Below are 25721 nucleotides of genomic sequence, written 5' to 3'. Positions count from 1 at the left end.
CAATGAGTCGAGGCAGGTATCAGATTTTGCGGTGGGAGAGCATTTTGGTGATAGTGACCACAACTGCCTCACATTCTACATAGCTATGGAGAAGGAGAGAAGCAGGCACAATGGGAGGATATTTAATTGGTGCTATCAGACGTGAGTTGGGAAGCATGGACTGGGAGCAATTGTTCCATGGAAAGGGAACTATAGACATGTGGAGACTGTTTAAGGAACAGTTGTTGCGAGTGACGCATAAATATGTTCCTCTGAGACAGGCAATAAAGGGTTAAGATAAAGGAACCTTGGATGATGAGAGCGGAGGAGCTTCTTGTCAAAAGAAAGAAGGCAGCTTACATAAGGTGGAGGAAGCATGGGTCTTACTCACCTCTAGAGGATTACAGGCAGGTGAGGAAGGAGCTCAAAAATGGTCTGTGGAGAGCCAAGAGGGGGCACAAGAAAGGCTTGACAGGAAGTATTAGGGAGAATCCAACGGCATTTTACACGTATGTGAGGAATAAGAGAATGATCAAAGAAAGAGTAGGGCCAATCAGGGATAGCACAAGAAAATTGTGTATAGAGTCTGAGGAGGTAGGGGAAGCCCTAAATGAGTTTTTTGCTTCTGACTTTACTAAAGAAAAAGACCTCGTAGTGAATGAAACCATGGAGGAGCAGGTAAGCATGCTGGAATGGATAGAGATTGATGGAAGCTGATGTGCTGAAAATTTTGACAAACATTAAGATTGACAAGTCGCCAGGGCCAGACCAGATTTGTCCTCGGCTGCTTTGGGAAGCGAGAAATATGATTGCTTCGCCACTTGTGAAGATCTTTGCATCCTCACTTTCCACCGGAGTCGTATCTGAGGACTGGAGGGAGGCAAATGTAATTCCTCTCTTCAAGAAAGGAAATAGAGAAATCCCCAGCAATTACAGACCAGTCAGACTCGTGTCTGTCATCTGCAAGGTCTTAGAAAGGATTCTGTGGGATAGGATTTATGACCATCTGGAAGGACATGGCTTGATTAAAGGTCATGCCTCACAAATCTTATTGGGTTCTTTGAGGATGTTAAGAGACAAGTTGATGAGGGTTGAGCGGTGGATGTGGTGTGTATGGACTTCAGCAAGGCATTTGGTAAGATTCCCCATAGTAGGCTCATTCAGAAAGTCAGGAGGAATGGGGTACAGGGCAATTTAACTGTCTGGATACTGAATTGGCTGGTCGACAGAAGACAGTGAGTGGTAGTGGAAGGAAAGTATTCTGCCTGGAAGTCAGTGGTGAGTGGTGTTCCAGTGGGCTCTGTTCTTGGGCCTCTACTCTTTATAATTTTTATTAATGACTTGGATGAGGAGATTGAAGGATGGGTTAGCAAGTTTGCAGACGACACAAAGGCTGGAGGTGTCGTTGACAGTATAGAGGATTGTTGTAGGCTGCAGCGTGACATTGACAGGATGCAGAGATGGACTGAGAGGTGGCAGATGGAGGTCAACCTGGATAAATGCGAAGTGATGCATTTTGGAAGGTCGAACTTGAAAGTTGAGTACAGGATTAAAGACAGGATTCTTGGCAGTGTGGAGGAACAGCGGGATATTGGTGTGCAGGTACATAGATCCCTTAAAATTGCCACTCAAGTGGACAGGCCTGTTAAGAAAGCATATGGTGTTTTGGCTTTCATTAACAGGGGGATTGAGTTTAAGAGCCGTGAGATCTTGTTGCAGCTCTATAAAACTTTTTAGACCACACTTGGAATACATTGGATTTGGTAGAGGGTAGTGAACCTGGCTAGGTGTTAGATTTGGAGGTAGGTGAGTACTTTGGTGATAGTGACCACAATTCAGTTATGTTTACTTTAGCAATGGAAAGGGATAGGTACATACCGCAGGGCAAGAGATATTGCTGGGGAAAGGTAATTATGATGACATTAGGCAAGTTTTAGGATGCATAGGATGGGCACAATTGAAATGTGGAGCTTATTCAAGGAAGTTACTGCACGTCCTTGATAAGTATGTACCTACTAGCCAGGGAGGAAGTGGTCGAGCGAGGGAGCCATGGCTTATTAAAGAAGTTGAATCTCTTGTCAAGAGAAAGAAGGATTATGTTAAGATGAGGCATGAAGGCTCAGTTAGGGCACTTGAGAGTTCCAAATTAGCCAGGAAAGACCTAAAGCGAGAGCCAAGAGGAGCCAGAAGGGGGCAGGAGACGTTGTTCACAGATAGGATCAAGGAAAACCATAAAGCTTTTTATAGGTACATCAGGAATAAAAGAATGACTAGAAAAAGATTAAAAATCACACAACACCAGGTTATAGTCCAACAGGTTTAATTGGAAGCACACTAGCTTTCAGAGCGATGCTCCGAAAGATTAGAGACAATCAAGGATAGTAGTGGGAAGTTGTGCATAGAGTCTGAGGAGATGAGGAAGTGCTAAATGAATATTAGTATTCACACTGGAAAATGACAATGTTGCCAAGGAGAGTACTGAGAGACAGGTTACGAGACTAGATGGGATTGAGGTTCACAAGGAGGAGGTGTTAGCAATTCTGGAATGTGAGAAAATAGTGAAGTCCCCTGGGCCGGATTTACATTTATCCTCAGATTCTCTGGGAAGACAGGGAGGAGTTTGCAGAGCTTTTGGCTTTGATCTTTATGTAGTTTTGTCTACAAGAATAGTGCCAGAAGACTGGAAGATAGCAAATGTTATCCCCTTGTTCAAGAAAGGGAGTAGAAATAACCCTGGCAATTATAGACCAGTGAGCCTTACTTTCGTTCTGGGCAAAGTGTTGGGAAAGGTTATAAAAGAAGGGATTTATAATCATCAAGAGAGGAATAAACTGATTAGGGATAGTCAACATAGTTTTGTGAAGGGTAGGTTGTGCCTCACAAATCATATTAAGTTCTTTGAGATGGCGATCAAAGAGGTGGATGAGGGTAAAGCAGTTGATGTGGTGTACATGGATTTCAGTAAGGCATTTGATCAGGTTACCCATGGTAAACTATTGCACAAAATACATAGGCATAGAATTGAGGGTGATTTAGTGGTGTGGATCAAAAATTACCTAGCTGAAAGAAGATAAAGTGGTGATTGATGGGAAATGTTCACCTGGAGTTCAATTATTAGTGGTGTACCGCAAGAATATGTTTTGGGGCCACTGCAGTTTGTCATACTTTTAAATGACCTGGATGAGGGCGTAGAGGATGGATTATTAAATTTGCAAATGACACTAAGGTCGGTAGAGTTGTGGATAGTGCCGAAGAATATTGCAGGTTACAGAGGGATCAGCTGCAGAGCTGGGCTGAGAGGTGACAAATGGAGTTTAATGTAAAAAAGTGTGAGGTGATTCACTTTGGAAGGAACAACAGTAATAAAGAGTACTGAGCTAATAGTAAGTTTCTTGGTAGTGTAGATGAGCAGAGATCTCTTGTGCATGTGCATAGATCCCTAAAAGTTGCTACCCAGATTGACAGAGTTGTTCAGGTATACAGCGTGTTTGTTTTTATTGGTAGAGGGATTGAGTTTCGGAGCCACAAGGTCATGGTGCAGCTGTCCAAAACGCTGGTGCAGCCACACTTGGAGTATTACGTCCAGTTCTGGCCAACATATTACAGGAAGGATGTGGAAGCTTTGGAAAGAGTGCAGAGGAGACTTATTAGGATGCTGCCTGGTATGGAGGGAAGGTCTTATGAGGAAGGATTTGAGGCTGTTTTCATCAGAGAGAAGAAGATTGAGAGGTGATTTAATTGAGACATAAGATAATCAGAGGATTAGATCAGCTGGACAGTGAGAGCCTTTTTCCTCGGATGGTGATGGCTAGCTTGAAATTGAGGGATGACAGATATTGGACAGATATCAGAGGTAGTTTAAAACTCAGAGTATAGAACATGGAACACACTGCCTGCAACAGTAGCAGACTTACCAACTTTTAGGACATTTAAATGGTCATTGGATAAACATTCGGTTGAAAATGGAATGGTTTAAAATAGATAGGCTTCAGATTGGTTCCACAGGTCAGCACAGAGGGCAGAAGGGCTGCACTGTGCTGGAATGTCCTATGTTCTAAAGGCTGGGGTATCATTGCTGTATAGTTTGGAGATATAATAAGTACAATAGCCTTTTAGTTGCTCCTTTAAGGAAATAGGGCACACATGTAAAACAAATTAAAAACTAGAGCAATCCTAAAACTTGCTCTATTCATCAAAAAAATTTCCTTAAAAGGTCCTGAAAGAGCCATCAGCATTTCAGCAATATATGCAAGAGGCTACCAAAAATGTTTTCTATATTTAATCCAATGATATTAGATTTCACCCTGAAATAATTATTTGAATTTAGCATGATAACTATGATATAGTTAGGTCCCTATTTTTAAATAGGGTTCTTAGTTATTTTCAGGAAAGGAAGACCAAAAAGGAAAAATTTGATTAAGGGCATGTGACTACTTTTCCATATATTGTAATATCAAAATTTCCCAAGATTTTGCCAACAAAGATTTTTAATGCATAATTTCCCCCAATTCTGATGGGATAACACTGACAGCAGAATTTGCTGCTGGTTGCCATTTGATGACAAGAATCATCTATAATTCAGCAAGATCAAAAATAATTCAACAGTACCTCATCAACACACTCTCATTGAATATTACTTTACATGAGACAAATATTAATGCCATGAACAACAAATATTTTCTATAACTGTCAAAGTTTCAAACTTTCCTCAGTAGCATGCTTGCTGGGTCTCTTTAATAAAACCCCTGTCGTGGGTACAAGTCAGATGAATCAACTGGAAAATTCATTATAATGGTTCTGACCAAAGCTCATCCAAACAAAATGTTAAGTCTTTTGCTCCTTTATGTAGGTGCTGCTAGACCCACTGAGTGCAGGGTTGTATCTTCTACTTCAGATTTCCAGCATCTGCAATATTTTGATTGAATTAGTGTTTATTGATTTGAGAATTTGCCCTCTTTTGACCTGCTTACTTGTACAGAGATGGAATAACCAGCTATGGCGACATGGTGGCTCAGTGGTTAGTACTGCTGCCTCATGGGTTCGATTCCCACCTCTGGTGACTACGTAGGTTTCCTCTGGGTATACTGGTTTTCTCCCATAATTGAAAAATATGTAGGTCACGTGCATTGTCCATGCTAAATTGCCCATAATGTTAGGTGCATTAGTCAGGATAAATATAGGGTACAGGAATGAATCTGGGTGGGTTACTCTTCAGAGGGTCGGTGTGGACTTGTTGGGCCGAAGGGCCTGTTTTCATACTGTAGGTAACCTAAATTTAACCTGAGCAACCATGGAAGCTACATGACACACCATTTAGGATTCCAAGCTTCACAGTGGAAGCTTGGAATCCTAAATGGTGTGTCATGTAGTAATGTGGGATGTAGAGTAAGAGGTGATGTTGGAAAGGTGTCGCATTCTTTGGCATTTCATTTTGTTTGAGCATTGTTATTCTGTCCTCACAGGTACATGAGTCATTGAGTGTTACTTCAGGTAATTAATGCTTTTAGTGATTCTAACCTGTTATTCATCACCGCTTCCTTTCAAATTACATAAAATTTTGTTTTGATTTTTTAAGAGGACAATGGGCCGTGGATGTTTGTTTTCCTTCAGGCACACATATAGGCAAAAATGAAGAAGGTAATAAATCATAACACTTGGTATCTCACCTGAAGTAAAGTATCCATAAACTAACAGCTAAGGTAAGCACCTATGGGATGAGACACACGGCTGTTGAGTTCAGGAAGAATATCAAAACGCTTGTGTAAGACATAGCTATTGAAAAATATAACGTAAATGCCTGCTCAACCCTATCTTCTTTCACTATTGCACACTCACTGGGTAGAGTAATTTATCACCAGTTCAATTACACCAATAGCAGTTATTTATCATTTTGACAGCTTGTTAAACCATATATTGGTATATGTTGCTGCATCTCAAACTGCTCTTCATTTCACAAGTAGCACTGCAAACACTACAAAACAGTGATGCTACAGATTATCTGGTGTTACTTGAAAGCTCTCCAGATGTCAATAAATTCCCGCTGATGTAAAGTTTGTGGATAGTTTTCTTTCATGTTGTCATTAATTATACTTTAACAACTGTTCTCTTGAGTCTTCATGACATTACACCAGTTTCACTTTCTCAATCTGCAAGCTTTACAGCATCGTATTAGTAACTTCAGGATTTTCTTTCTGTCTTTGTAACTAACAATCAAAAGGAAATTGAGAGCAGACCTGTTCTCTCTTCTCTAAAGCATTTAAAAGGTTCTGAAAGGTTTTTCACATAAGAAATTTAAGGATGTAGAGCTTCCACTATGGGCACAAGAAGCAGTCCAGGCACAACTACATGATTTTCTGAACTGATTTTGGACATCAGGCCCCAACATCTCGGGATACACTCCACAGGCACAGGCCACAGGCCACCCTCTTTGATCCACTTTCAGTGCACTTCTGCACTTCAATGCTTGACAGTTTATCAACAAAAACTTGGTTAGAGACAAAAAAAACTGCAGATGCTGGAATCCAAAATAGGCAGGCAGGCGGCTGGAAAAACATAGCAAGCTAGGTAGCATCAGGAGGTGGAGAAGTCAACATTTCGGTGTAACCCTTCTTCAGGACTGGGGATGGGTGTAGGGGATGGCTGTAGGGGATGCTGCAGTTAAAAGGGGTGGTGAGGACAGCTAAGTGAAGTGGGGATAGATGAAGATAGGCAGAGGGTACAACCTGGTTGATCAATGGGAGGAATGAATCCAGTTAGTGGCAGGGAGGAGTGGAAGGGGAAGGGCTGGGAAGTGAGTCATGGGATGGGAAGGGACGTTATTTGAAATTGGAGAATTCAATGTCCACCTGGGTACCCTCCAGCCCAGAGGACTCAACATTGTCCTGAAGGAGGGTTACACCCAAAGCACCGACTTATCCACCTCCTGATGCTGCCTGGCTTGCTGTGTTCTCCCAGCCTCCTGCCTGTCTGTCATAGCTTACTTGGGTAGTTCTTAGCCATCTCAAGGGACAAAGCCTTCAGGCAGGCAGTACTGGTATAATAAGTCAAGAGCACTCGATACCAGTCCAGAGGCTTGGACAGGCTTGAGACTTAGACTACAAAATGTGGATGTTTCCTTACCTTTTAGCTTTCTTTTACCTCTGCTTTTCTTTTTATTTTAAAATTCTGGCTTTGTAACCAAGGTGGCATTAGAAAATGATGACTTTGTACACATTAAACTGTACACATATTCCTACACTTGTATACATTTGACAATAAAATTCTAATTTCAAATTCAGCTGTCTTGACTCTTTCTGTCCTTTTGAAATCAAGAAAGTCTTGAAACCACTAAGAGCTGCTTGAAATAAAGGTCCTTAAGCTCTTCTAGAACATTTGGATAACCTTTGCATAGGAAATATCAGGGACATGCATGCACGAAGGGATCGAAGAAAACAAATCAGTGCATCAACACAGCAGCTCCAAATGAAAGAAAAGACAGGGAAGTCATGAACAATTATAATGAACAGTTTGAGAAATGGGTGGAACATCATCTCTAGAGAACACTGCCACTAAAGGAATCTCTAGACAGCAGAGAAGCCCTGCTTGTTCTGGTTGTCATGAATTTGAACTCACCAGGCAGCAGCATGTCAAAGCTCCAGATGCTTTCCACCTGAATATATCAAGCACAGTAAACTGCCACTCCTGCAGTATCTGCACAAACTTCTGTCTCTGGATGTGCCTAATGCAAGGATTGTATCCCTGTACAAATACAAGAGTGACTGCAACAACTATAATAAATATTAAGGAGTCTCCCTGTGATGTGCGTATCTGGCCTTTAAGAAAGGTCACCAATAAGGACTACATGTCTTGTATGTATACAATGTTCCAACTCTATCTGCCAGTTAGTCTGCTATGGGCTTGCAAGCTGCACACACACAAATCATTTGATTTATTGTCATACTGGCTTCATGACTTATAATGTGCTTTACTCTTATAAATAAAATAACCCAAGGACTATCATCATTAACATGACATTCCTGACTGATAACCAGGAGAAAGATATTTGCCCATGTGAGCTTTATTATGCTGTAGATCCTGGCTTAATGCATACATCCCAGAGTGGTTTCATAACTGGAAGATTTATAATTTACATAATTTTTAGTCCAACAGCAAGAAAGGTGCTGTTACCAAAAGAAGCCATGTATATTTCTTTCATTAATCATTCACCAAAACATTCAACTATGTGAGCAGTGACAGGGTCAATAAACTGCTGGAGAAAGCTTGCAGCCTACTGAAGCTTCTCAATGCAATTTCCTCTTTTTATGACCATCTGATTGTAAGGTCAAGTCTAATCAGGCAACACAAAAACCCTTTGAGATCTGCAATGGAGACAAAGTGTGTTGTCATCTAGCAGAGCCCCCACTTTGGCAGATTCTTTGCTTTGATGCTGCCAAATGCTTCAGTTCATCTACAGAAGATGTCCACTTACACAGCAAAACTAACAGAGAGCTGTTCAATCTTGCTTGCTTAAAGATCCAAGACAAAAGTATGCCAAGTCCTCATCAGAGAGTTGACAATGCTCATCAATGTCCCATACTTAGGACTTGCAGTGACAAAGAGTTTGGTTCGACCATCAACATCAGAAAGATAGATTTTATTCCAATCTATCCACATTGACAATGTGATGTTGAAGTTGTTATTAACTTTGCATATCAAGGCTCCACAATCACCAGCTATCTGCTAATTGATGCTCAAATCAATATATACATCATAAAAAGTTGCAGTGGTTGTTGCCAAGTTGAGTAAGAAAATGTAGGACAACAGCAAACTGACTGAGAACGGCTTGCTTGCCAAGCCTGTGACCTTAGTGCAATCCTCTACACTGCTGAGGTTTAGGCAACATACGTAAGACTGGAAAAAGAGGTTAACAGTTTTCATCTTTACTGTCTCAGGCATTTATTTCCTGTAGTGTACTAGTTCCATCAACAAACTCTAACTGCTAATTCACCAATGCTTACGTTGGTTCAGCTATGTTCATTAAATGTATTACAGCTGTATATCTAAAGACATTTCTTCTGTTGAACTGGACACTGGGTCATGGGTTCCTGCAGGTGCTACAAGGATACCTACCCGCAAGCAAGATATAAAGATGATCAACATTAATACTGACAACTCGGAGACTGTTACTAATAGCCATTATTTCAGGGGCTGACTGTTTGGAAGTAAAATAAAGGAAAATCTTAAGTTGCCCTACAGTTATATTATGGGTAAATGAATAATGAGAGAAAGTGAAGTCCTATTAAAGACCATGGCAGTGGTTTGTGCATGGAGCCAGTAGTGTAAAGTTCTAAATGAATATTTTGTTTTGGAGTTTACTAGTGAGCAGGACAATATGAATATAGACATCAGGGAGAAGGTCTGTGATATAATTAAAGAAATTAGCATAGAGAAAGAGGAGATTCTGACAGGTTCAAAAGTAGATCAATCTCCACAGCCAGATGAAACATATCCCAGGTTGTTGAGTGATGCAAGGGAGGAAATGGTATCAGTACATGCAGAATCTGGCAACAGGAGAGGAGACAACCAATATGGTCCTTTAGTCAAGAAGGGAGCAAGGATTAACCCAGAAAACTATAGGCTATGAGTCTAACTTCAGTGGGGGCAGGGGGCAGCTATTAGACACAACTCTGAGGTGTAAAATTAATATACATTTGGAGAAGCAGAAATTGATCAGCCTAGTTTTATGTCTGACCAATTTGATTGAATTTTTCAAAGTGATGACCAATTGTTTAGATGATGGCAATGTTTTTGGCGCTGTCTGCTTGAACTTCTGCACAGCTTTTGATAAAATCCTATGGGATCCAAGGAAATTTAGCAAATTTGATCCACAACTGGCTGAGTGGCAAGAAGCAAAGGATAATAGTTGAGGGGTGTTTTCCTGACTGACAGTCTGTTACCAGTGAGATCCCACAGGGACTGTATTTGGACCCTTGGTGTTTGTGGTTTATGCAGATGATTTTGATTTGAACATTGTGGGGTGGGGGGTGTGATTGGTAAGTTCACCGATGATACAAAATTGGTATGGTAGAAAATATTGATAAGGATAACCTTAGATTACAGGAAGATATGGGCAAGCTGATAAGATGGGCTGATTAGTGGCAAAAGTAATTCAATCAGTATAAATGTACTTGGACTGGACAAATAAGGCATGGGAACACGAGTTACTTTATATATAAAGGATTTGGATGAAAATGTAGGTGAACTGATTGGTAAGTTTGCAGGTGACACAAAACTTGGAGCTATGGATAGTGAGGAAAGTTGTCAAAGGATACAGCAGGATATGGATCAATCTGAAAGTTGAGTGGAAAAATGGCAGATAAGAGTTTGCCTCCTTCCACCTATCACATCTCCATCGCCCCTCCCCCAAGTCCCTCCTCCCTACCTTTTATCTTAGCCTGCCTGGCACACTCTCCTCATTCCTGATGAAGGGCTCTGGCCCGAAACGTCGAATTTCCTGTTCCTTGGACGCAGCCTGACCTGCTGTGCTTTAACCAGCAATTCATTTTCAGATAAGAGTTTAATCCAGACAAGTGTCAGAATTTGGGAGGTCAAATGCAACAGGAAAATATATAATAAGTGGCAGGACCCTGAGAAGCATTGATATACAGAGGGATCTTGGGGTGCAAGTCCATAACCCCCTGAATGTGGTAACACAAAATGGATAAGGTGGTGAAAGGAGGAGTACAGCATGCTTGCCTTCAGTCAGGCATTCATTATAGAATTTTACAAGTTTAAAGTCTGGTTGAAGATTTGTAGCTCGGGTGTCCGTTGTTGTGGTTCTGTTCGCCGAGCTGAAAGTTTTTGCTGCAAACGTTTCGTTCCCTGGCAAGGGAACATCATCAGTGCTATTGGAGCCTCCTGTGAAGAGCTGCTTTGATGTTTCTTCCGGTATTTATATTGGTTTGTTCTTGCCGTTTCCGGGTGTCAGTTTCAGCTGTAGTAGTTTGTATGTGGGGTCCAGGTCTATGTGTCTGTTAATGGAGTTTGTGGATGAATGCCATGCCTCTAGGAATTCCCTGGCTGTTCTCTGTCTGGCTTGTCCTATGATGGTAGTGTTTTCCCAGTCAAATTCATGTTCCTGGTTGTCTGAGTGTATGGCTACTAGGGATAGCTGGTCGTGTCGTTTTGTGGCTAGCTGATGTTCATGGATGCGGATTGTTAGCTGTCTTCCTGTTTGTCCTATATAGTGTTTTGTGCAGTCCTTGCATGGTATTTTGTAAACTACGTTAGTTTGGCTTGTGCTGGCTATTGGGTCCTTTGTTCTAGTGAGTTGTTGTCTGAGTGTGGAAGTTGGCTTGTGTGCTGTTATGAGTCCTAAGGGTCGCAGTAGTCTGGCTGTCAGTTCTGAGGTGCTCCTGACGTATGGTAGTGTGGCTAGTCCTTTTGGTTGTGGCATGTCCTCGTTCCGTGGTCTATCTCTTAGGCATCTGGTGATAAAGTTGCGTGGGTATCCGTTTTTGGCGAATACCTTGTATAGGTGTTCCTCTTCCTCTTTTCGCAGTTCTGGTGTACTGCAGTGTGTTGTGGCTCTTTTGAATAGTGTCCTGATGCAGCTTCGTTTGTGTGTGTTGGGGTGGTTGCTTTCATAGTTTAGGACTTGGTCTGTGTGTGTTGGTTTCCTGTGTACCCTTGTGGTGAATTCTCCGTTGGGTGTTCTCTCTACTAACACGTCTAGGAATGGGAGTTGGCTATCCTTTTCCTCTTCTCTCGTGAATCGTATTCCTGTGAGTGTGGCGTTGATGATTCGGTGTGTTTTTTCTATTTCTGTGTTTTTGATGATTACAAGGGTGTCATCGACGTATCTGATCCAGAGTTTGGGTTGGATTTGTGGTAGGGCTGTATGTTCTAACCTTTGCATAACTGCCTCTGCTATGAGTCCCGAGATTGGTGATCCCATGGGTGTTCCGTTGATTTGTTTGTATATCTGATTGTTGAATGTAAAGTGTGTGGTGAGGCACAGGTCTAGTAGTTTAAGTATGCCGTCCTTGTTGATAGGTTCGGCCTCCTGTGTTCTGTTATGTATGTCCAGTAGGTTGGCTATTGTTTCTCTGGCTAGGGTTTTGTCAATTGATGTGAACAGTGCCGTCACGTCGAATGATACCATGGTTTCTTCTTTGTCTATGTGTGTATTCCTGATGATGTCCAAGAATTCCTGTGTTGATTGTATGGAGTGTTTGGATCCGCTGACTAGGTGTTTCAGTTTTTGTTGTAGTTCTTTGGCCAGTTTGTATGCTGGTGTCCCTGGTAGTGATACTATGGGTCTGAGTGGGATGTCTGGTTTGTGTACTTTGGGTAGTCCGTAGAATCTGGGAGTGTTGTTGCTTTCAGGTTTCATTCTTTGCTGGTCCGCTTTGGTTATCTGTCCATTTTTTTTTGTAGATTCCTTAGTGTGTTGATTATTCTATTGGTGAGTTGTGGTGTGGGGTCGGTAGCCATACACGCAGACAACCAGGAACATGAATTTGACTGGGAAAACACTACCATCATAGGACAAGCCAGACAGAGAACTGGCCGGGAATTCCTAGAGGCATGGCATTCATCCACAAACTCCATTAACAGACACATAGACCTGGACCCCATATACAAACCACTACAGCTGAAACTGACACCCGGAAACGGCAAGAACATCCATCAACAGACACATCGACCTGGACCCCACATACAAACTACTACAGCTGAAACTGACACCCGGAAGCGGCAAGAACAAACCACTATAAATACCGGAAGAAACATCAAAGCAGCGCTTCACAGGAGGCTCCAATAGCACTGATGATGTTCCCTAGCCAGGGAACGAAACGTTTGCAGCAAAAACTTCCAGCTCGGCGAACAGAACCACAACAATTTTACAAGTCTTGTTGCAGCTGTATAAAATTTTAGTTAGACCACATTTGAAATATTTTATGCAGTTCTGGTTGCCAGAAGGATGTGGAGGCTTTGGATAGGGTGCAAAAGAGGGTTACCAGGGTATTGCCTGAATTTAAGCTATGAGGAGTGTTTAGATAAACTTGAATCATTTTCAGTAGAGATTTGGAGGCTGATTGAAGTCCAAAAAGTTATGGAGAGACATAGTTGGGGTGGATAGTCATAATCTTTTTCCCAGGGTGGAAAGTGTCTGGAACGCGCTGCCAGAGGAGGTGGTTGAAGCAGATACATTTAAGAGGCATTAGACAGATACATGAACACGCAACAAATAGAGGGATCTCGACCATGCATAGGCAGATGGGATTAGTTTAGAATGGCATCATGTAGGTGCAGATATGGTGGGTCAAAGGGCCTGTTCATGTGCTGTGCTGTCCTAATACATGTAGCATTCTGAGAAGCACTAATGATCAGAGCATCCTTAGCATGAATGTGTACCAGTCCCTTAAAGTATCAGGACAAATGGATAAAAATAGTTAGGAAGGCATATAAGATACTTGTCTTTATTAGCCAAGGCAGAGAATTTAACAGTAGGGGGATTATGATGGAACCACATAACAGGAGAAAGTGAGGGCTGCAGATGCTAGAGATCAGAGTCAAGACTGGAAAGACACAGGTCAGACATTATCCGAGGAGCAAGAGAATCAATGTTTTGCGCATTTCTGATGAAGGGCTCCTGCCCAAAATGTCGATTCTTTAGCTCCTTTGATGCTGCCTGGCCTGCTGTGTCTTTCCAGCACAACACTCTTGGTACTACATTATACATTGGTTAGGCCACACCTCAAGTATTTTGTGCAATTCTGGAATTCATGTTACTGGAGAGATGAGACAGCACTGGAGATAGTGCAGGTTAGATTTTCCAAGATGTTGACTGGGTGGAGACCTTCAAAGAGAGATTAGACAGACACTGATTTCCTGTTGATTTCCTCACAGCAGAGGAGATTGAGAGGGACATAACTGAGGTGTATAAAATTATGAGGGGCATAGACAGGAAGAAAGTTTTCCCATTACTTGAAGCAATCAATGTCCAGGAGCATAGATTTAAAAGGTAAGAAGCAGAAGATTTAGTGGAGATGTGAGGAACAGCTTTTTCACCAGAGAGTGGTGGAAATCTGAACTCACTATCTATAAATGTGGTAAAGGCAGAAATTTTTATTATATTTTAGTAGTGTTTAGATGTATACTTGCAATACCAAGGAATTCAAGGCAATGGGCCTCGTGCTGTAAAATGGGATTTGAATAATTGGGTGGTTGTTTTTGACTGGCACAGATATGATGGGCCAAAAGGCCTTTTTTGTTTTTGTAGACCTCTGTGACTCTATGATAGTGAACGAGGTGAACAGAAATGAAAAACCTTAGCTCGCTGAGGGGATAGCCCAGGAAAAATAAAAATCAACAAATTATGCAACTTCTCCACCTAATGCTTACTTTTGCAGAGTGTGGAACACAGCAGGTATCACTTGATCACAATGTTGACTGTCATGTTGTCAGCTGACCATGCAAAACCAACTTGGGATCAAAAATTAAGGCAACTTAAAGAAATACTGCATAAACTAACAGATTAAATGAATCTGAAAGTCAGGTTAATGCTTCAGCTAGAACATCTTAGGGATGTATCAGAAGTTTATTATTCTCACACAGAGCCGCATTTGAAGGACCATGGATTGATGAATTGAAAACAAGGTGCAGCCTGGCTGATTTATAGCACTCTCAGTGATTACTTTGAATCATATCATAGAACATTACTCATTAATCAGAAACAGTTCAGTATGGATGAATGATTCCGCCTAAAATCTTATATTCCACCTGAAACTATAGCTATCTACAAATTGTGAAAAGTTAAGAAACAAACAACTGTAAAAAATGTTGTATGAAAGTTTGACATGAAAACTGCAGAGTAAAAGTAGCCATTGGACATTGTCATATCAAAAACACATTAAAATGTATTTATGATGGTAATGAATATAATATGAAAATAAATGCAGAAGGCCTGGACTTTCTCCTAGGTTGCAAGCGAGATTCAACATAGCTTAAATGGATGCTATGACCAATATAGTTAGTGCTGCAAGTACATTTCAGTGAAGGTTGAACGTTGGAAATAGAACTGGTTCCACAGTAAAATGGGGTGGCATGGTGGCTCAGTGGTCAGCACTGTTGCCTCACAGCACCAGGGTCCCAGGTTTGATTCCAATCTCGGGCAACTGTCTGTGTGGAATCTACACATTCTCCCTCTGTCTGCATGGGTGCTCCGGGTGCTCCAGTTTCCTCCCACAGTCTGAAGATGTGCAGGCCACATGAATTGGCCATGCTAAATTGCCCATAGTGTTAGGTGCATTAGTCAGAGGGAAAAAGGGGTTTGGGTGGGTTAACTCTTCGGAGGGTTGGTGTGGACTTGTTGGGCTGAGGGGCCTGTTTCCACACTGTAGGGAATCTAATAAATCATCCAGGTTCACACTCTATTTCTATTTAAAATATGGAAATAAATAATTTGGGGTTTGCCCTGCTCAAACTAATTTTTAAGTTATCTTTATGAAAGTGCTTGTGATTTGTTCTATTAATGCACACACTCAATTGGTTTTTCAAAGTATTCGAGCATCTAAGAAATTAGCATTTTATTCAAGTAAATTGGCTTCGCTCATTACGGTCAGTTGCTAATGGCATTTTCACTCCATTGTAAGCATTGATGGGGCTTTCTAAACATGTTGCATTATTTAAATCAGAAGCAGTTTGGATAAATCCAAATACTGATGCAATATTGCATCTGTACCCATTATCAGCTTGTTCCCTGCACTTATACATGTCTACTGCATGGATTTGTCTATGAATACATGCCAATGCTGCTTCTGCATCACAACAAGAGCTACCATAGAGTTTTATCATCTGCTGCAAGATAACCTGCAGAACATATCTGGAACAGGTTTGACTCATTGTAAAAAAAAATTACCAGAGCATGAGGTTTTCATGTCACCTTTTCAATCCATTACAAAGGGAACATTGTCCTACATCAGACAATCTACAGTGCTCCTATGTACCAAACAGTTACCAAAAGCTATGTTTTAGTGGGACAACATATTCACCATTTTACTTTTAGATCAAATCTAGGATGAGAAAACACAGGGAAATGGATTTTCCTTCAAGAGTAAGACAGCACAGGGCAGTGTGGGTGGCAAGCTTGTATGATTCAGAATTCCACATATTAATGCTACATCAACAAATACATTTTACATTCAATTACTCAGATGGTGCTTACCAATGATCTTGAAACCAGATAACTGTTTGGAAACCAACTGTGTCAATATATTGAAGAAATACTGGAAACAATATTGTAATAAAACAAAGAACTGCAGATTCTGGACAAATTTCTCCCACAGATGCTGCCAGACCTGTTGAGTTTCTTATGGACAAAATATTGTTGCGCAACCAAGAATGGTTCCATCATTCCTGATGCTATTGAAGAACCACCCTACAAAAAAGGAGTACTGTAATCTATAGTTGGTTTTCATGGCTATTACCTTCACTTTCAAGAAGTACACAATGCAGATTTTACACAAGGTAACTACAGATGCAAAATTCCCTTCTTTTCCCTTTTATTAGAGATTGCAATCAGACTTGGATACCAATATTCAAAGCTCGATTGAAACATTTTGTGACTTCTCAAAACCAATGCATTTGTCCATTAGTAAAATACTTTCAATCTGTGCAAATGAAATTCTGGTCATCAGTTAAAGAGAGTAAAGTTTTCTGAAGGAAAACAAACTATAACTAAAAAAAGCAGGCATATCAGAAAATAAATCAACAATTTCAAAAAACATGAATTACTATGAATATTTATTACTATAAATACTAAAATCTGCTCTAGTACGTTCTTGCATTTAAAATCCTTAGCATTGTGAATCATAAAATTTGCCTTACATGTACTTTAAAGAATTCTAATTTGCAAAGGAACATCTTTAGCTATTGAGTTCTCTTCCTTTCATATAATATTTTATCTTGTTCTCCAGAATACTGCAGGAGGTTACAACTCCTGTCCTTCTGGATTATATGCTCTATTACAGCAGAAACGCCATGGGATAGTACACAACCATGACACCTTATGGTATATTGCTAACAGTTGGATAGATTGAAAAGTCTGAAAAGGCTTGTTGTATAGCTGATGTTCTAATTTGTTCTGTGCATATTTAGAATTTCAATAAATGTCATTTTAAATGTATACAAAGTACATCTGTTCATAATCATATCTATCAGAACTGCAGAATATTATCTTTACCTTGTCCTCAAAAGTGAAAAAAAATCACTTCTGTAAATAAATAAATTGTCAGTTATTTTAAAGATACTTAATGCAAACAGATGTGATACTACACAGTAATGTCACATTCTTTGTGGAAGCATTTCAAATGTAAATTTTTCACATTAGAACATACAATGTGACCAAATCTATAGCTCTCAAGATGCGGTTATTTATTTTCTGAGGCCTACCTCCGAATCTGCAAATCCGTCAGTCAGCAACACCACTTTTGCAATTCATGATTGGTATTTTAGGTGAATTCATAAGATTCCACATTTCAGTGTTTTAAAATACTTTCTTTTAGAAACAAATATGATTTGACAAGCAAGCATATTTACTGGTTCAAATCTTTTTGTTGCAGAGAAATTACAATCATGGAGTTGTTATTAGTAAATTTCCTTTAGATTACTGCATAATTAATAAGGAATATTCCTGTTGAATTGTTACGAACCTATTGTTTCCAAGGTTCATTAGATGTATGAAGAATGATCTGCTAATGAAATAATTTTGGACTCCAATGGATAAGTAGACTTTACAACATTTCAACAGAAAACACGTTTCTTTTATACAGAAGGATTTACTGAATTCATATGAAATTGTCCTCTGCATTTACCAGTAGATTCAAACATGACATTAGAATCGTTCCTTTCACCTCAGCTTGCTTTATTATTTAAATGCTCATATTTGGGTTTTAACAGATTTACAATTTTCATCTCCTATTTCACCAAATTAGGCCATCAGCAATTTTCTTCCAGAGATAAGATTAAAATCTGAAATCCCCAACTGGTTCAAGAGTGCGTGGAAGTGGGGGAGGGGAAAGAAAGATCTAGCCAAATAGTTAGAACGAAAAATATGCTGAATCCTCACAATAGATTGCAGATCTGCCGGGGTTCGGAAATAAGTGCTTTATTCTTCAAATAGCCTTTCATTATTTCATCGATTGGCATTTAAACTTCGTGAAGTTCTTCCAATTCTGAAAGATTTAGTATTGTGCATATAAAACCTATCAATGCTATTTTTTAATTGAGTTACTTTATATGTATTTATAACGCAGGGATGAGATTCGCCGATTTCACAACAGCATCATGTCAAATAAATTAGCTATTGATTTGTCCCAGCTCTGAAACGGCTGGTTTCACGCAACAGCTTAGGTCTATTTCATGGTTGAAGTGCAGCCTCCATTACCGACTTGGTTTCAAGTCTACATTAAGCATGTATAAATTCATTTCCACTTGGAAAGCATGCCAATTAGCCAAGTCTGTCTTTTCAGTCTGGGTCAGTTACATCAATTCAATCAAGGAAAACCGATAAGGGACATGAAACAGGAGCTCTTCTCCCCAAGTCCAATCAAGTATTTGAATTTCAGCAGTGTGGAATCCAGGTGAGGACCAAGCGTTGCGTGATACAAGCGGAATTGCAGGCCAGGGCACCTTTTTTTTCATTTAGCCCATCGAAAATATCGCTGCAGTTTAATTCACAGAGCGTTTAGGATGATTTTACCGCATCGAAAGACCACATCAATTAGTGATTATCGTTCATAATATCAGTATCTCATTGCCTAGTGTTGCAGTATTCGCAAAATGTGTCAGGGAAACTCCGGTTAGTCATTACTGAAATGGATAGCATTGAGGTGAACAAGTACAGTATATTTTTAAATTTAATTCAATATTTTAACCTCAAATGCAGGATTAAGCATACTGGTCCTGTTAGTTCCATTGGTTGCCATTAATTTTGGCAAACAGCCAAGCGTTTTTACTAAATAGTTGCAACCATAGATTAATAACTAATCGTTCTCCTTGTAGAAACTGTCTACATTCCCGTCTCATTCTTAGAACACACCAGTATGACAAATGTGAATGCTTTGTTTTCCTGCATGTGCCATGCTAAAGACCAACGCATTTATTGTTCAGGTGCTGTTCTGTGATTTAATCCATTTAAATTACGTTCGGTTCAAATGCATGGATTGTAAATCCTGCATTTACTCTATCGGACGCCACTATATTTGTGGTCATTACTTTCACCGCTGAATTTAACACAAGGAGTAGCTAACTTGTATTGGGTGGATTCTAATTCAGAATCTCTTGAAAGTAATAAGGTATTTGCGCAATTTCTAGCCTTTAAAAGTACGTTTCAGTCAGAAGTATCAAATACACAGCACTCTGTGTTTAGAAAACACATGGCACGGAAACACTGCAGACGATTGAAACAATCTCATGTGTGGCGAGCGAATTTCTACCGACCTCAAAATAGCATCAATCATTAGTATTGCCTTTTGCATTATCTAGTAAATGATCAGCTATTAATCACAGACTGTGTGAGGAGAAACCATCCGTGAAAATGACTTTCTTCGGTGAAACTGTTTTTTTACAGGGGTTTGTTCTGGGTAGATTTTAGTTCACGAATACAAAATTTGAAATCCAGGCGGAAAAAATGACAAAAACTGCGTTTGCTTCGAAAAGCTTTCAACAATGAAACCCGAAACGTATATACAAAGTGTGTACGAGCGAGATTAGAACAAATGACCATGTATCTACTGGACATTACTTATATCAAAGAATATAAATTATATGAAGATTGTACACAATTTAATATAAAAACGAACGATTTTAGATCGCAGCAGCTAAACGGACACGTTCTCCCTCTTGTGCGCTAATGTAGACTGCAGCTTGTGATAACATAACCAGCAAGATACATCAACTGGTTCCAAAAATCTTCTCAGCATATTTCCTTTCAATCTTTGCTTAACCCAACAAAATGGGGGAAAAAAGTGATAACGCGATGGTACCAGAATTTAGAAGCATCTCCTCCCGATCTACAGGGTTGCAGCGCTTCAGCGAACCGATTAGAAGTCCAGTCTCGTCACATCTTACTTTAAACCTACCAATTTGTATTTACTCTATCGCATCACCTGTATGGTCTGGCGTATTTGCAAAATATTCACCAATTTATGGAATAATGAGTGTGCCAAACATTTATCCCCAGCCATACTATACCAGCAGCGTCTCAATGTAATCGCAGCTTGTTTAACGCAAATGTTTAAAATGCAAAATGCAATTTTGCTGGACAGCTGATAACAAAAATACAGTCCACACCTTAACACTTGATTATTACGGTTAATTAACCCAAAGAAAGGAAATTTCTTTCATTTGATTCATTGAGTATTAACTGAATACCAATTCATTGCGTTGAGGAAATCTTCCTCAACGCAAGCTGTACTGTAACAATGACAGCATTGTAAGCTTGCCTATTTACCTTTTCAAGCGTAGACTGTACATCCTCGCCTTATTTTCAGTTATCAGATTAGCTTTTTCTGAATCCATAAACTGATCCATTTTCAACTGCAACAATACAATGCAATGGAACTTAAAGAAGCGCTGGCCGGATATCCTTCTGATAGAGTTAAACCACTTCAGTACACGTCGATATATTTGTAAGTCATCTCAAATCATAACGTATTTTACTGAAAAAAAACTGAAAATGCAACGTGCACTTTCGACCTGTTAAAGTTTCTCTTGCTGAGCGGAGGCTCCTTTGACTGAGGGGCTCTTTCCCGCGGTGCTATATGTTAATAGAGAGTGAGTCGTGTGCAAAGGGCAATCCGAATGGCTTTGAGTGAACGGAGCACTAAAATTGCACACTGTGCGACGTATGCCGACAGAATTGTACTGTCACATCTTTCAGACCAAAAGGCTGCCGAGTTGTATACTTTTCCCTCCCTGGAGATTAGCAACAGCACTTCAGATCTACTGCATTCGTGCAGCTCCTGGTAAATCGAGTCTGTAACATTCCCAACTTGGTAATATTTCAACATCAGAATTTTCGTATTTCTACTGCTTAACAGGAGATTTATTCCATGTCGCTTGCGTTACTGAGCAACATTTGGCTTTCAAACATGATTGACAACAGTTTGAGGATAGCCTTGGAAATGCAGTTAACTCTTTCCGCCACAACAGTACATTTTGCCAGAATATCCGAGGAGTTCGAAAGGTGTATGTGTAGAACGGAGCTTTCAGATGCGTAGATTCCATCCTTTGCAACATTAATTCATCGGACTCTTGAAACAAGACAGGGGTAATCAGGAGTGCAATTTCTCATTTGCAATGTATGAACAGTCATTGGAAGGAGACGAGTTAGAGTGTCATGTTCAGATTTCTGTCAATCTCTGCTGCAGTCTTTCCATTATTGGCTTTTCCATTCAGGTTGTTTACGCTAAGTCTTAACATGTCAATTTTGGGGTCTTCACATGATTTTTTTCCCCCACCTGGAAAGCATTTACTCATCTTTGGAAAACAATGATCTGCAACCCTGCACCTTATAATCTCTGCCCAATGTATTCTTCTCCCATAACTCTATCACCTAAGCCAACACAAGTTTTTCAACATTGTTTACTACCATGCTGTTAGGAAACACTCTTCCTTTCTGCTTTCCCATCACATTTGTTTCTAGATCTAAGAGTCATTGAGTCATACAACATGGAAATAGACCCTTTAGTTCAACCAGTCCACTGCTGACCATGTTCCCAAACTAAACTAGTCCCATCTACCTATGCTTGGCTGATATCCCTCTAAACCTTTTTCTATTCATGAACTTATTCAAATGTCTTTTAAACTATGTAACTGTACTTGCATCCATCACTTTCTCTGGCAGTTCATGAGCACAGTACAGTAGTGTCAAAAACAAACACCAGAAAAAGCTAGATGAGGCAGCATTAGTGGAGAGAGAAACAGTTAAAATTTGAGTCTAATACGATTTCTTCAGAACACACAATGGCAGCAATGTGTACCACCTACAAGATGCACTGCTGTAACTCACCAATTTTCTCTCACAATTTTTCTCTTTCAAATGCACAACCTCGATTATCTCAACGGACAAGGACATCAGATAAAAGGGATATCACCACATGTAAATTCTCCTCCAAGTTAGAGGCCATCCTGACTTGGAGGCACAGTCTTTCCCCCCCCCCCACCAATTCACTGCGTAAATCTTTTAGGATCCTCTTCCCGATAGCACTGCGTTAGGAACATGCCACCCCAAGAACTTCAACAGGTCAAGCAGAAAGCTCACCTTCTCCATGACAATTACGGACAGTTGATAAATTTTGGCCAAGACAGTGTTGCCACATCCCATGAAACCTGTATACATCATATTAGTAGCCTAAGATAAAAATTATTACACAGTTTATTGATACCTGATCATTATCATACCTGCACATTGTTACTTAAGCACTAGAGGAGCTCCCAATCAGAGTGACCAGTGTAGATTTCATACTACTGAAATTAAATAATTCTTAAAGTTTTTTTAAGACATAGGTAATATTACTCCTCTTTATTCTCAGCTACCTTCCCAATTAAATAGCATTTCATTTGTTCCAACTCTCAATATAGGTTTTCAGTATTCGCTTAAAGTGCTAATACTTTATTCCTTTTCTTACCTTTCCAAAACCACCATTCTTGTCAGTTGTAAAATGATTATTCTTAGTCCATCCTTTCTTCCTACAGTCACCTCGTACTTCCATATCAAAGTACATTATAAAAGTGTTGTGTGTGGAATCTACACATCTGTTGCACCAAAATATTAGAGGTAAAGTCCTTGATATGATTAATTTATTTGCATTAGCATCATGAAAGTACTGATAAAAGGTAAGCATAACTAACATTTGTCTGTGTAGCAAGGAGAAATGGATTATATGTCATATGGTGAAAATGAGAGATTATCTTTTAAGGGTTACCATTAATGTTCTGTTTACTTAATCTACTGTCCTATGTGTGACATCATTCTCACATCAATGTTACTTGATACCAATTGCTTTCAAAATGATCCTGGAAGTCACTTTGTCATATCTAACCAATACAAACCGCATCCTTTTCACAAAAACTGGTTCAACCTATATTTCAGAACAAGTAGGATATACTGCAATTGCCAACTTTACCAGCAATACCTTGGGAATAAATATTAATTGACAGAAAAGGACCTTGAACATTAATGGTGACTCTAAAAAGATAATCTGTCATTTTCACCATATGACATATAATTCATTTCTTCTTCTTGCTACACAGACAAATGCTAGGCCATTGCTGGAATACTGCGTGCAGTTCTGGTCTCCTTCCTATTGCAAAGATGTTGTGAAACTTGAAAGCATTCAGAAACGATTTTCAAGGATGTTGACAGGCTTGGAGGGCTTGAGCTATAGGGAGAGGCTGAATAAGCTGGGGTTGTTTTCCCTGAAGCGTCGGAGGCTGAAGGGTGACCTTATAGAGGTTTATAAAATCATGAGGGGAACGGATAGGTATATAAACAAAATATTTTCCCTGTGGTGTGGGAGTCCAGAACTGGAGGTTTATGGTGTGAGGGGAAAGATATAAAAGAGACCTAAGGGCAATCTTTTCATGGTACGTATATGGTACGTATATGGAATGAGCTGCCAGTGGAAGTGGTGGAGGCTAGTACAATTGCAACATTTAAAAGGCATCTGGATGGGTATAGGAATAGGAAGGGTTTAGAGGGATATGGGCCAAGTGCTGGCAGGTGGGACTAGATTGGGTGGGGATATCTGGTCGTCATGGATGTGTTGGACCGAAGGTCTGTTTCCATGCTGTACATCTCTATGACTATTTCCCATTGGGAACAAATTAGTGTTGTGTGAAAATCTGATCTTTATAGGCGCCAGCTTTTTATTTTCAGATTTTTAATTTGAATTCCATTTCTCAAATTTCTATGGGGGTTTGAATTTGATTTCTTATTCTCAGGATTATTAGAGTAGGTCTCGAGATTACCCATTTAGTAGCACAACTATTATACAACCAGTATGCTTGTTGGTAATTCAAAATCATTTTACCAAATAGATTCAGCTATTTTCAGTTGGGCAATACAGAAGTAGCTATGTGAAAGAATTAATTTGTACATCTACAATATTCCACATACATCATCTCACACCAGTGCTTCTAAAGAAAAGAGATCTGAAAAAGGTGCAATCCTCAAAAATCAATAGTTAGCTGTCCCTTAGCTACATCAATGTGGGATTTAAAACCAGGATGGAAAAAGACAACCACATGACCAACATACAAGAAAACAGTCATGTTTCTTTTAGTCTTTATGCAGCACATTTACATTGTTTTCAAAATCCTAATCTAGTATTTTCTTTACTTGCCACATTTGAGAGATTATGTACTTGTTTGGATTACAAAATTAATTTGCACCTTTTGAAGTAATTTGGAGGAATATTAGAAAGCACATACAATTATTTTAATGATGTATCATGTTTGAAATGTAACTAAACTTGGTCATCCTTACAAGGAATGTCACCCTCTCATTTGACCTTAAAATCTGATGTGTTCCGATAAATGATGTTATTAAAACTAAATTCAGTTCTGCATATTAATGTGTGAATGTAACACAAAGGAGCAAACATAGGCCTTTGAGTCTATTCTGTTGTTCATTAAGATCCCGACTGATCTTCAATATCAACTCCATTTTCATGATTTCTACACCTCAGTCCCTGATGCCCCTAGTGCCTAAAATTCTGTTTTTAAGTGCAATCACTGAGTATCTGCAACTGTCTGGGGGCAGATAATTACAAAGACAGGTAGCTGTCTGAATGAAGAAATTTCCTTTTAGTCTTAGAAGATTGATTTCTTATTGTGTAACTATGACATTTGGTTCCTGATTCTTTCAGCTAGAGGGAAACAACCTCAAATCCACCCTTGTGGAAAACATGTCAAGTTGATACTTGAAGAATTCTCTAAATTCCATTCTTTATTCACTGTGTCATTTGCCAAATTTTCTTTCAGTTTTGGAGGTGACATCAAATCATCTTAGCAACCGTGAAGCATTTCTGAGTAGCTGCATCAAAAATGTAATTTATGAAAACATGCACGAAAGATCTCAGTTCTGAGATAGGGGTTAAAAAAAACTTAAACGTTCTGAAAAGCATGGCCCAGATATAGTCATCTTCTGGATCTAATGGTTTAGCTGGGGTTAGTATCCACATTGCTGAAAATGTGTTGCTGGTTAAAGCACAGCAGGTCAGGCAGCATCCAAGGAACAGGAAATTCCTGAAATTTCCTGTTCCTTGGATGCTGCCTGACCTGCTGTGCTTTAACCAGCAACACATTTTCAGCTCTGATCTCCAGCATCTGCAGACCTCACTTTTTACTACTTAGTATCCACATTACATAGAACATAGAACATAGAAAGATACAGCGCACTACAGGCCCTTCGGCCCTCGATGTTGTGCCGATCCAAGCCCACCTAACCTACACTAGCCCACTCTCCTCCATATGCCTATCCAATGCCCGTTTAAATGCCCATAAAGAGGGAGAGTCCACCACTGTTACTGGTAGGGCATTCCATGAACTCACGACTCGCTGAGTAAAGAATCTACCCCTAACATCAGTCCTATACCTACCACCCCTTAATTTAAAGCTATGCCCCCTTGTAATATCTGACTCCATACGTGGAGAAAGGTTCTCATGGTCTACCCTATCTAAACCCCTAATCATCT

At 39.8% G+C, this 25721-nt stretch overlaps 1 protein-coding gene across 2 annotated transcripts in view; it reads right to left on the bottom strand.

Annotated features, from left to right (window-relative positions):
- The window catches only part of slc30a2 (solute carrier family 30 member 2), a 116263-nt gene extending 95672 nt beyond the window's left edge, over window positions 1-20591 (bottom strand). For both annotated transcript variants that reach the window (XM_060821276.1, XM_060821277.1), the window contains exon 1: window positions 20474-20591. In XM_060821276.1, the coding sequence (XP_060677259.1) occupies window positions 20474-20553 (80 nt within the window). In that variant the 5' untranslated portion in view covers window positions 20554-20591. The remainder of the gene's footprint in view (window positions 1-20473) is intronic.
- Between the last annotated feature and the right edge of the window lie 5130 nt (window positions 20592-25721).

This window comes from Hemiscyllium ocellatum, chromosome 3 (genome assembly GCF_020745735.1).
Source record: "Hemiscyllium ocellatum isolate sHemOce1 chromosome 3, sHemOce1.pat.X.cur, whole genome shotgun sequence".
NCBI lineage: Eukaryota > Metazoa > Chordata > Chondrichthyes > Orectolobiformes > Hemiscylliidae > Hemiscyllium > Hemiscyllium ocellatum.
Note: the sequence above shows the minus strand (reverse complement) of the source record. Positions and strands in the feature narration are given on the sequence as shown.